A 12,507-nucleotide genomic window follows, 5' to 3' on the forward strand; every position below is an offset into this window, starting at 1 on the left:
GCTGGACAATGAAGTGAGGTAAAACTTCAGCTGCTATGAAGAACTAAAAGTTGAGTTTTTAGAATCACAAAAGAGGATTTCTTTGAGCCTGGTAGGATCACCATGGTAACAGAGACTGAACTCATCAATTGCTCAGTTCGTCTTAAAGAGCCAGTAAAAAATCTGTACACTGATTCTGTTCTTAATGAGATCCCAAATACAAAAATCAGGTTGACTCAACATTTGTATATCACTATAGTTATACCCAGTGAAGTAACTATTTACCGTATTTTCCGGACTGTAAGGCGCACTTAAAAACTTTCAATTTTCTCAAAAAACGACAGTGTGCCTTATAACCCGGAGCGCCTTATATATGTAAGAAGTCGTAATGTTTTAGTATGACTTTGGTAAACTACAAGGCCGCACCGCTTGCAGCATTAGGCCCCCACATATTCGGGCGTACTGTGGGTACTCCGTAACCTGCGCGGACTCCAGGCGGACTGTCCACGGACAGTTGAGACTTCATACTGGAGCGTACAGATTGCCTAATATTCTCCTGTGACAAATTTCAGTCATGGCGTCACCGGACGAGGAGGAAGAGATCGCTTGCCTCTTAGCTTTAAAAGAACAAAAGAAAAGAAGGTGCCGTTAGCCCTGTTTCTTCACCACCAGGGCAGCACACCTGTCGGTGCTGCACAGAGAGCGGCAGTCACGCTGCACGCTGGCGCCGATTCTCACCAGAGAGTGGTTGGTGTCGCACACAAAACAGTCTGATGTGAACACCGTTTCTCGCCAGGCAGTTTATACTGCAACACCGAGTATGCGTATGCGGTCATAAAAACTGATCTTTGCGCAGACGTGTCTGCCGGACATCCGCTTCGAGTCTGCATTAACTCCATAGACATAAATGATGTCTATGGATGAGTCTGTCTCGAGTATGTGCGGACCTCCGCGGAGTGAAGTATGCCCGAGTATGTGGGGGCCTTTACGTTGGTGCAGTATTCTCCGAAAAGACAAGGGGCTGTTTTGTTTTGCTTAATGCGCCTTATAGTCCGGGTGCGCCTTGTATATGACAACAGTTTGAAAATGGACCATTCATTGACAGTGCGCCTTATAATCCAGTGTGCCTTATAGTGCGGAAAATACGATAAGTAAACACATTATCAAAGTTTGTACACTATCTCTATGGGTTTATTTAACAGATAAACTCCTCCTTCCTGGCTCATCAAAACTTCTAGCTAGATGACTGGTGAGGAACAGACATTTTTTTAGTCAGTAATGAATGTGATTCCAAAAGTTATCTAGTACAATAACTAAAATAAAAAACATTTATGTAAAAGTATAGATTAAAATTTTAACCTAAAGAAGTACAAAGTACACAAAATGCATACTCAATTACCGTAATGCAAGTAATTGTAATTCACTACTTTCTACCTCTTTGTTTAAGTTTGTTCTATTGCTATGTTATATTGTTGGTATATCACTATGTTCTGTGTCTATGTTCTGAATGTATGTTCCAGTAGGTTTAGGCTCTATTATCCAAACTCATCAGTTACATTAAAAATAAACAGTAAAAGGAGCATTCTTTAATCTCAGATGTTGACTTTTAGTTGAACTCAGTCTGACACTTAATAAAATTGTCTGCACCTGTATTTGAATTAAATTCAAATAAATTAATTTTTTCATCTCTTTCTCACCTTTAAATCTCTATGGACGATGTTCTTGGTGTGGCAATAGTGAACAGCAGAGACAATCTGTGAATGAAAGAAGACAAGCCTGAAGTTCTGACTTATCAATGAAAATACAGGTGCATTGTGGGCCATGTGAGGTTAAAGCATTTTACCTGTCGAAATTTGGCTCTGGCTTCAACCTCCTTCATTCTTCCATGAGACACGAGGTAGTCAAACACTTCCCCTGCAAGGAAGCAGATAAGTTAGGTCAAAAGACATTAATTACATTAATTATAGTTTATATAAAAGTTTGACTATATTTGTGATAACATTGTTATTGACAGTTAATAAAGTCCAACTCTTATCAGTTTTATTGACCTCAAGAGAACATGATGAAAACAGAAAGCACTAAGATTCAACGTAATGGGAAAAACATTTCACTGCCAAGATTCTGGAGAGAAGATCAATATGCCTTCATATCTGTTCAGCTATGATGGGCCTGTTTATTTATATCAAGACTGGACAAGACTGTCTGGCAAAAGTTGACAAATTCCATTCATAAAAACATCAAAAACTACCCCTCGTTTTCATATTTACTTCAGATTGTGTATCTTCAAGTAAAAATAACTTTACACACACACACGTTAAAAAATTTTCCTGTTTGAGTGATCCAAGATAACAGGCCAATTTTTGCTAATGTTATTATGCATGACTTCAAGTTAGCTTAACTTTATGCTTTTGCATATTTAAATATTTGTAAAAGGAGCAGTTTTAGAAGCAACAACTTTCCAGACAACCCAGATTACTTTGATCGTTCCTTATTAGATATTTAAGATCTATTCTATTGTAAATTGTAAATAAATAAGGAATGCAATGTTTTTCAAATCTCACAAACCCACATTTTATTCACAATGGAACATTCATCCATCCATCTTTTGTCACTTATCCATGGTTGGTTCACAGAGACCATAAGTCTAGGAGGGAAACCCAGACATTTCTCTCCTTATGGGGGATACCAAGGACTACCCAGGGCAGAAACAATACATAATCCCGCCAGCAAGTTCTGGGTCTGCCCCAGGGTTTCCTTCCAGTAGGACATGCCCAGAAAATCTTCAGAGGGTGGTGCCCAGGTGACATCCTAATCAGATGTCTGAACCACCTCAGCTTTCTCTTTTAAATGCAAATGAGCAGCAGTGCTACTCTGAGCTGTCCCCTAATGATTCGCCCATCATAGGACTAATATTTCTATAAACGCTCCTTTTTATCGGCTGCAGCAGTGATCTCTTTCCATGAGTTTTGAGTCATTTGATTATCTTTGTGATCTCTCATTGAGGGATCATATAAATGCTGATACAGACGAACCAGCTCTGCTAGAGCACCAAAATCGTACATTTTGAACGGAGCGTGGCGAGCGCGGTCTGCCCCAATTTAAAAAAGGTGCACAACATGACACCGCACGGGGCCTTTGGGGGTGCGGGTGGAAAAAAAAACGTGTATAAAAAATGACGTATTTAAAATAAACAAGCGGAGCTTAGCCTGGAAGCAGGGCCACCAAAGCCTAGCAGCCCACCAGGCTTATAATACACTGGGGGAAACCCTGTAATCAGTTGCGAACCAGACTCCTAGATAATAGAAGTCCTCCACTTGAAGCAAAATCTCATCCCTGACTCAGAAGGAGCATTCCATCTTTTTCTAGTTCAGGACCATGCTCTCAGATTTGGAGAAGCTGACAGTCATCCCAGTGGCTTCATACTCGGCTGTGAATCATCCCAATAAACGCTGAAGGTCAGTGGAATAAGCATACTGTATCAAACTATTAAACTTAAATGTGATCATTTTTAGGTAAGAAAAATAAGGTAATTTTGAATTTTATGGCAGAAACACACCTAACAAATACAAAAGGCTGTAAAACTTAGTGGTACAAATAAGAAACAGCTGGAGGAGAACTTTGCAGCTAATTAGGTCAATTGTCAACAGGTTAGTAAGAGGCCTGGGTATCAAAAGAGCTTTTACAAGAGGCCGAATCTCTCAGAAGTAAAGATGGACAGAGGTGTACCAGTCTGTGAAAAACTGCATCTAAAAATAGTGTAACAATTTCAGAATAATGTTCCTCAATGAAAAACTGGAAAAACTTTGAATATCCGATCATTTACAGATCATGTTAGATCTAAAGAGTTCAATAATATGGTGAAATCTCTATGTGCAAAAGACGAGGCTGAAAGTCAATACTGGATTGCTGTGTTCTTCAGTCCCTAAGAGCCTGTTCATATTTGTCTTTACATTTAGTCTTTAGTTATCAAAAGTGATCGGATAACGCTAAATACAGGTCTGAATTCTCTCAATGTGCACAGAAAACTTTTTCAATCAAACTACCTTTGCAAGTCATCTGGACCCTTTGTATCTGCATATGTGTGGCAATCTAAACAGAAAACAGAACCTCTTACTGAACTAAGGTGACACCACACAGGCAGCAAAGAGAAGGTATTATGGTTAATACAATAAATAAAGAAAATATTCTACTCTGCTGCAGCTGATTAAATAACTAGTGATCCTTAGGAATATTTTGAAAATGCTGCTTTTAGGTTTGCAGTTTTTTTTTTCATCCAAAGTTTTTAATGATCTATTTATTAGAATTCTTCTCAATAAAAAGATCCTTTTTGTTTGGATTTCATTTATCAAAGTGCAGGGTTTCCCTCAGCGTATTTTAGGCCTGGTGGGTCGCTAAGCTTTGTTGAGCCTGCTGCCAGGCTAAGCTTCACTTGTTTATTATAAATGCGTCATTTTTTTCTCACATTTTATAAAAAAAACCTGCACCCCCAAAACCGCTACCTTTATCTACCTCACCTCGCAAGGGTACGTGCGCCAACAGTGATGCAATCGCGCTGTCCCCACCCCTGTGAGAAGGTCCTGCGCGGTGTCACGTCGCGTGGTCGTGCACCTTTTGTAACTTTGCGGACCGTGCGCACCGCGCTCCATTCAAAATGGACGATTTTGGTGCTCTAGCGAAGCTGGTTCTCCTGTATCAGCATTTAAATGATCCCTCTATGAGAGATCACAAAGATAATCAAACCGTTCAAAACTCACAAGAGGAAATTACTGCTGCAGCCAATAAAAAGGAGTGTTTATAGACCACAGAGGGAAGAAATATTAGTCCTATGATGGGTGAATCACAACTAAAGCAAATAAATCAATAAAAGTCAAACTGAATGCTTTAAATTTAAACATTCTCTCTGTATCACAGCCAGAAACACAACAGTTCTTCCTCCTGAATACGTGCAGCCATATTTGATGTGAAACTATCTGCTCTCTTTTTTTTTAACCATATTTCCACTGGTTACGTAGCGTACTGCCCCCATCTTTTCAGAGAATACTGCACCGAAGTATGGGCCTCCACGACGCGCTCAGGTCCGCGCGCTGTTCTCGGGGCCCTGCTTGACTCGAATGATCCCTGAGGCCGAGCCTCCTTCAGCTACCTGGAGTTAGCAGGTCGCTGCGCCACAGCAATAAACATCTAACGAGCGGTTTTTAACCAAAAATGGTAAGTTGAGCTGAAATTCAGCAGGTGGGTTTACAAGACCGAATACAGTAAGCACGTTTTGTACTTAGTGAAAATATTAATATGATGCGTGGTAATTTATCATTGTTTAACAGTAAAATTATGCTATTAAACTCAGCATTAGATATGCTTTGGTTTGTTGTTACATGCAGTGATCCAACATGCAGCCTGTGCCACAAAAAGCGCAGTACAGTACAGCATCTGTCTGTTTATCAGAGTTCTCTGTTGTTATTCATTGGCCTTGACGTGAGACATGTGTTGGTGCTTTGTTTGCACTTTTTCATTTATGTTCATTTAATTTATTTGTAAATGTGACTTAAATTAGGATTCAAATTAGTTGCAATCAATTATTTATTATTATTTATTTATTTTAATTGTTTTTTTTTTAAATATTTCAAAAGTGCCTTTTTGTAAAACTGTAGTTGTGTAAATATTTGACACAAATATATTACAATATCACACAATAAACAGCCATATTTTCAACTTTCCTGTTAACGTTAATCTTTTTTTTTTTTTTACTAAATCACGGTTGGCCAGTGATCAGCCGGTGTATGGCCACCTTAGCTTAGCTTAGCTTTTCTGGGGGAAACCCTGAAAGTGCATTAAAGGATGTTGTATAGATAGGTTTCTCTTTAGTTTAATATTTGTTCAGATAGTTTTGGAGCTGTTACAGCATGACTGTTGTTCACTGTCAACTATAATGTTCTGTGAATAACAGAACAACAGCAGTATGTTGCATTATATCCACTTAATTAAACACAGTACTGATCTTAAGTTCACAGTGGAGCTGTGTAAAATAGCTGACAGCTGTCAGAGAACTATGTTTTCCTGTTGCAGAAATCTCATTAAAAATGGACTGAGGCAAAGTGGAAAACTGCTGTGTGGTCAGTTGAATCAAAATTTGAAATTAATTTTAGAAATCACAAATGTTATGTCCTCTGTACTGAAAAAGAGAGGGGCCTCCAGTCTGTTATAAGTGCAATGTTTAAAAGCCTGCCTCTCTGATGGTATAGGGATACATTAGAACCTCTGGCATGGGCATGTTACACATCTGGAAAGGTACCATCAATGCAGAAAAGTATAAACAGGTTTAACATATGCTCTCATCTGGACAACAGCATTTTCAGGCAAGGCCTTGCATATTTTAACAAGACAACATTAATCCATATATTGCATTCATTACAACTATGGCTTCATAGTAGAAGAGTCCAGATGCTGAACTAGCCGGTCAGCAGTCCAGACCTCTCACCAACTGAAAACATTTGGCATATCATAAAACCAAAAACAGCCAGGACTGTTAAACATCTGGAATCCTACACTAGACAAGAATGGGACATTTCCCTCTAAACTCCAGCAACTGGTCTCCTCAGTTCCTAGATTTTTACAGAAAAAAGGAACCTTTTATTTTAATGAGTACAATTTATTAGTTTAAAAAATTTCTGTTTACTATGTTCAATTGTGAATAAAATACAGGTTTATGAGATTTGCAAATCATCGCATTTGTTTTTTTTTGTTTATTTTTTTTAATTTTATACAACATCCAAATGTTTTTGGAACTAGGGTTGTACATTTTTCCAATAACTGTCAGATACAAACACATTTTGTGTACAACAGAGGACACTTTAATTTTCTGAAAACTTTAATGTTGCATAAAACTGACAGCATTCTGGCTTTCATGTTTCTAATCTGTTTAAATTAGCTTCTATAACTATTTTCACAACCTTTATTTAACCAGATAAAGAAAAAACATTGAGATCAAGATCTCTTACAAGAGTGATCTGGCCAAAAGGTCAGTACTACACATCATAAAACGATTGAAAAGAGGTAACAAACATAAAAAACAAAACATACAATTATTTTTCCTGCATAAAAGGCTTTCAAGTTAAAGTGTAAGGGTGTGGCATAATAGCAATTTCAGGAGTAACTTTAGGGCAATGGTTAAATTTGTTAAAAACACAGGCTACGGTTAAAGGTCCCACTGACTCTGTCTTTCAGGACCCAAAAGAAATGATTTCTGGCAATTTTAAACCAGCCTGTAGGGGGTTCCATGCTGAGGGGGCAGCAAAGGTGAACACCCTTTTTCTAACTGAATCGAGGAACTGATAAATGGACATCATTGTAAAGGCGTAAGGCATAGTGGCTGTTCCTTCTTTGTAGAAAAGTGCACAAATAAGATGGAACTAAGTTTAGTAGGGCCTTGTAGATTAGATGAGTTGATCATCCAGTGTTTATACCTGCATGCACTCACAGAAGACCAGACAGATTTAGTGTACAGCTCACTGTGATGAGTAAGATGGGAATTACATCTATTACAAATAATATGAATTAAATGTACATTCTAAGAGGTAAATAATACGTTCAGCAAGCACTTCAAACAAAGTTGTAAGTATTAAACTCTGTGGAACTCCAGCATTCAACCAGTGATGAACTGTAAGGGCTTTCAACATGTTCATTTTATGTCAATCATATTTATGACAAAAATATAGTCTTCATAATTTCTTTGCCAATAATAGTGTAAAATGAGCTTGTTTTAATGCTTTCTGTTTCAGAGCTGTCTCAGAGTAATTTTGTGTTGGGAAAAAATAAAAATAACTAATCAGAAATATTTGTATGCAGTCTCTGGGCAGAATCCCTCAGATCCAAAAAGTTTTTAAAAAAACAAAGCAACTGGACTTCTATTCAGTAGTTGAAAATGTTTCACTTTTCATCTGGGGAGCTTTCTCAATTCAGAACTGGAGGGAGTTCAAGCTTTAAACTGCACGAGATGCTCTGTTTATGCAGCCAAATTTACATGTAGATTATTTTAACTCATCCCAAAAAAAGGTTAAAAAACAAAAACAACTGGACTTCTAATCTGTAGTTGAAGACGTTTCGCTTCTCATCCGAGGAGCTTTCTCAATTCAGAAATAGAGAGTGTGGAGTTGGGCTTTTAAAGCTGAGATGTGATGTAAGTTGGACTGCTTGCAAACTGTTCTCACTCTCCTAACAATGGAGGCTCGTTAGGGTCGTTGTTTGTCTGACTCACTGATGGGCCACTCTTGTCACATGAGTTCAGGTGTTGACTGGAGTGAAACTGACTGGGGATCAGGCCTAAACCTCCATTATATGTTTTTGAAAGCTGAAATCTGAGACCTCCTCCTCTGTTTAAGGTTGGTTTCTCCCTTTTGACATAAATGGCTTCCTTTACCCTCCCTCAAATCATCTGTCTTCTCGGTCCAAAATATGAACATTTTGGTCCTCAAAGGAGTGTACCTTATCCTTGAGGTGTAGGTGAACCGCTGAGTCCTGTCCAGAAGAGGTGGCTCTCCTGTGTTGAGCCATGCGTCTGTGGAGAGGTTGTTTGGTCTCTCCGATATAGAGGTCTGAACAATCTTCGCTGCACTGAACTGCATACACAACTCCGCTCAGTTTGGGTTTGGGTGTTTTGTCCTCAGGGTGGACCAGCCTCTGTCTTAGAGTCTTGTTGGGTTTGAAATGTACCAGGATGTTGTGTTTGGAGAAATTCCTTCTGAGTTTCTCGGATACTCCAGCAGCATTAGGGATGACAATGTTTTTGCATTTGTTCTTCTCCATGTTCTCTTCTGTGGGATGTTTTCTACATTTCCTTGCTGACTTGACAACAACCTAGTTTGGATAAACACATTTAGAGAGACTTTTTTCCATATGCTTTTGTTCTTTTTTCTCACTTGTGATCCTTGAATCTTCTCCTCGTGGGACATGTTTGGCTTGATGGTGATCCATCTCTTTCTATGTGTCGTTCGCATCCTCTCTGGTGAATGCTTCTACTCCCTTAGCTTGGGTTTTGACAAAGGTACCATCCACATATCTGAACAAGTGGCTCGATATTGTTCATTTATAAGGGGTTCAAAGCTTTCTTTTTTGTTTCCTCCATGCAGAGATTGGTCACAATCAGTGACACTGGAGATCCAATGGCACAACCATGCTTTTATCTGTAAAAACTGTCATTATATTTAAAGTAAGCAGTGGAAAGACAGAGGTCCAGCAGGGATCAGATCTTGTCTGGTTTGAAATTGGTCCTGTTGTTTAGATCAGAGGTCCCCAGCCCCAGGGCCGCAGACCAGTACCAGTTCGTGGGTCATTGGGTACCGGGCCGCAGAAAAGGAATAATTAATTTACAGTATTTCAATTTTTTTTTTATTTTTGGAGTCTGACTTACTCTTGATGCATGTCAGAACACTTATCTAGGTCAGGTGATACGTTACCGCCAAAAACAAACCCAGAAGTAGCAAAATTAGTAAAAAACAAACGTTTCTGGAAGCCCTAGATGGGACTGTCTCGTTACTGAGAAACAGGCACAGGGCTCCCACCGATTCAGCGTTATGGTGAGTTGTATTCTTTGTGCACTTTATATTTGTGGTGTATCTTATTTTAAAGTTTAAACATTACCATATTGACCAGAAAACATTAGGGGGAGGAGAGGCTGTTATTCATGTTGATAACGCAATACCAGGACACAACTAACAAAGTAACAAAAGTAATCAACTTCAACCATAACAAAAAAACATCAATTGGTGATCACTGCTGAACATTGTCTGCATATCTATATTTTCTCCTAAAACAGAAAGTCTGAATAATTGATAAATTACCAGAGAAAGTTCACTGTTTATACAAAAATAAGTACTGAAAAAGAAAAAAAGCAGCCTGATTATGTCCTTGAAGTGAATTTCAACCCAGAATCAGTTCTGCTTAAAGCTCAGACAATTCACCGCTAATTCTAACTTCATTGTCAGACACAACACTGAACTCTGACTGCCCTACTCACTGCAAATGTAAAAACAAAGTTAAAAAACACAGACCGAAAGAAATTAGTTCTTTTTTTGTTGTTGCTTATAAATACTGTTTAAAAATAAATGCAAAACTAAAAATAAATTCCAGCATTTGCAGAATTTGTGTTCAATACAGTATTTCATGGACATCAGCAGCAAAAAAAGAAAAGATAACTCGCATAACGTTTATTTTATAGCCTGCATTGACTACTTGTGCGTTTGCGACTTGAATTTTAGATTTTTTTATTGGTTTTTAAGGCTTAATTTATCAGAGCTGCTTTTGTCTTATGACCCCCCCAGATGCCTCAGGTCCTCTGGGAAAGGACTTCTGACAAAACCTAAAGTTTGAACTGAAACCCACAGTGAAAAAGTGAGCATGCTGATGTTTTTTTAAAAAACTCAAGAATCACCTGTTCAGCCTGGCTTTTAGCTAATTATTTATTCATAACCTTTAGCAAGTAATATGTTAATTTTATCTCTTGCTTTTATTGAACTTTTAGTTTGACTCTTAATTGAATCAGAGTTAAAACAATTTATCTTATTTATTCATTTCACTCAAGTCACTGTCATATTTTTAGCAAAACAATTGTAACTTATATTTAATTGTAACCTCCATCTATTTTTTTCCCAGTGAGTGACTTGCTTTTTTAATCTTTGGATTTTAGAATCCATGTTTTCATGATTCATTTACGTATTAAAGATAGATAGATAGAAAGAGAGAAAGAGAGAAAGGGGGGAACCCTATCTTTAGTGTTTTTTGTTAATGAAACTGTTTTCTCTGTTCCTTCAGTCCCTTCATATTTCAACCACTACTGTTTAAAGCTTTTGCAACTTCCTTCTGTTTTAAATGATTTTGCATGTGGTTTTGTCTGGTTCTTATTTGCTTTTCTTTTATGTTTGTATTTTATCTGCTATAAAGCACTCTGTTACACACCACTGTAAGAAAGGTGCTTCATTGAGAAAATTTGATTTGATTCAATTTGATTGTACCCACCTCCACTGGCGTATTCCATGACCAGGTAAAGGGTCCTGTCTGTCTCAATCACCTCAAACAGCTTCACTGCAGAACAAAACAGGACAGAAGAAAAACATAAAGGAAAGCAAAAAAATCCTTCCGTGTGTCTTAATACAAAACAGTCATGATCTGATACAATGTTTGATTCAGGCCACATATCCCCTGTCAAAGATCTAACATCCACCTGACCTCTGAGGCTGATCATTAAACACTAAGGATTCTGTTTCTGTTCACACAAATACCAGCAGAGAACATGAAACATGTCAGTGCATACAAACATGAACCAAGACAAATGTCTTACCTATGTTAGGGTGATTCAAGCCTTTCATTATTCGTACCTCACGAAAAAGCTGAAAGAAAAAAAATAAATTAATGAAGCCTCTGAAGTTTCCCATGAGTCAAACATGGACTTTCATCATTATTGGTTACAATGTGGACCCAGATCCAAACATGTTTGATTCACAAATCTGGACTTTGTGCCCGAACTTTTTTTTTCCTACTGGTATTAATTTTAACAGCTCAAGTTCAAACTGGTGGATAAAGACACTCAGTCATGGAGAACTGGTTCCAAACAGGGAAAATTCAGAATGAAAAATGTCAATTTGAAATGATTTTAGAGGTGGTCTCACACTGGCTTCGTTTACTGCATAAAACTGAAAAAAAAATCTCTTTGTGTTTACGGCAAGTTCCTAAAACTTATGGATGTCAAAATCAAAAATTACTTAAACAATGACTTTAGTTTGTGTGATTATTTCTCACTGCATTTTATTTGATGTTCACTTGTTTAATTTTCACAACAAGCCTTTTAAATGAGCTGACAATGGACTTGTTTTTTTCACCAGTTTTATAACTAAACTAACTTTATAACTAAATCCCAAGAAGACAACTGGATTTCACCAGTGATTCAAAAGGTTGATCAGAACTGAAGAAGTCTTCCAGATGAGAAGGGAATAACAAAGGAACAAAGTGCAGTTGTCTTTTGTTTAACTCTTTATCTGATCCTTGTCCTAGATCTTATCCTTGTCCCAGATTAGGTCACTGTCTTGGTTCTAATCCTTGTCCCGGTTCTGATCTCTGTTCTGGTTCTGATCCCTATCCTGGATCTGATCCCTGTCCTGAATCTGATGTCTATCCTGGTTTTGAATCTTGTTCTGATCACTATCCCGGATCTGATTACTCTCACTTGTGATCCTTGAATCTGATCTATGTTCCAGTACTGATCACTGTCCTGAATCTGATCCCTCTCCCAGTTCTGGTCATTGCCTCTGAACAGGTACATACATGTAGCGAGTCTCTTTGGAGTACATGTAGCATGTTTTTGAGCATGTACATTTAGTGTGTCTCTGTACATATACTGTACAAAATCTTAAGACCAGTCAAAAAATTGCAAGAATTTGCATTTTGCACTATTGGATCTTAAGAAGGTTCTAAGTAGAGCTTCACAATGTTAAAAGAAGAAATCAGCGTAAGAGACAAAAACTTTTGAGCAGGGAATTAATT

At 37.9% G+C, this 12,507-nt stretch overlaps 1 protein-coding gene across 6 annotated transcripts in view; it reads right to left on the reverse strand.

Annotated features, from left to right (window-relative positions):
- LOC108249838 (MAP/microtubule affinity-regulating kinase 4-like) overlaps nt 1–12,507 on the reverse strand; it is a 56,255-nt gene that overhangs the window by 37,285 nt on the left and 6,463 nt on the right. For all 6 annotated transcript variants that reach the window (XM_017439465.3, XM_017439463.3, XM_037979187.1 and 3 more), the window contains 4 exons: nt 11,309–11,357; nt 10,987–11,052; nt 1,823–1,893; nt 1,677–1,733 (listed from right to left, as the gene is read on the reverse strand). In XM_017439465.3, coding sequence (XP_017294954.1) covers nt 1,677–1,733; nt 1,823–1,893; nt 10,987–11,052; nt 11,309–11,336 — 222 coding nt within the window. In that variant the 5' untranslated portion in view covers nt 11,337–11,357. The remainder of the gene's footprint in view (nt 1–1,676; nt 1,734–1,822; nt 1,894–10,986; nt 11,053–11,308; nt 11,358–12,507) is intronic.

Source organism: Kryptolebias marmoratus, linkage group LG13 (assembly GCF_001649575.2).
Source record: "Kryptolebias marmoratus isolate JLee-2015 linkage group LG13, ASM164957v2, whole genome shotgun sequence".
NCBI classification, from domain to species: domain Eukaryota; kingdom Metazoa; phylum Chordata; class Actinopteri; order Cyprinodontiformes; family Rivulidae; genus Kryptolebias; species Kryptolebias marmoratus.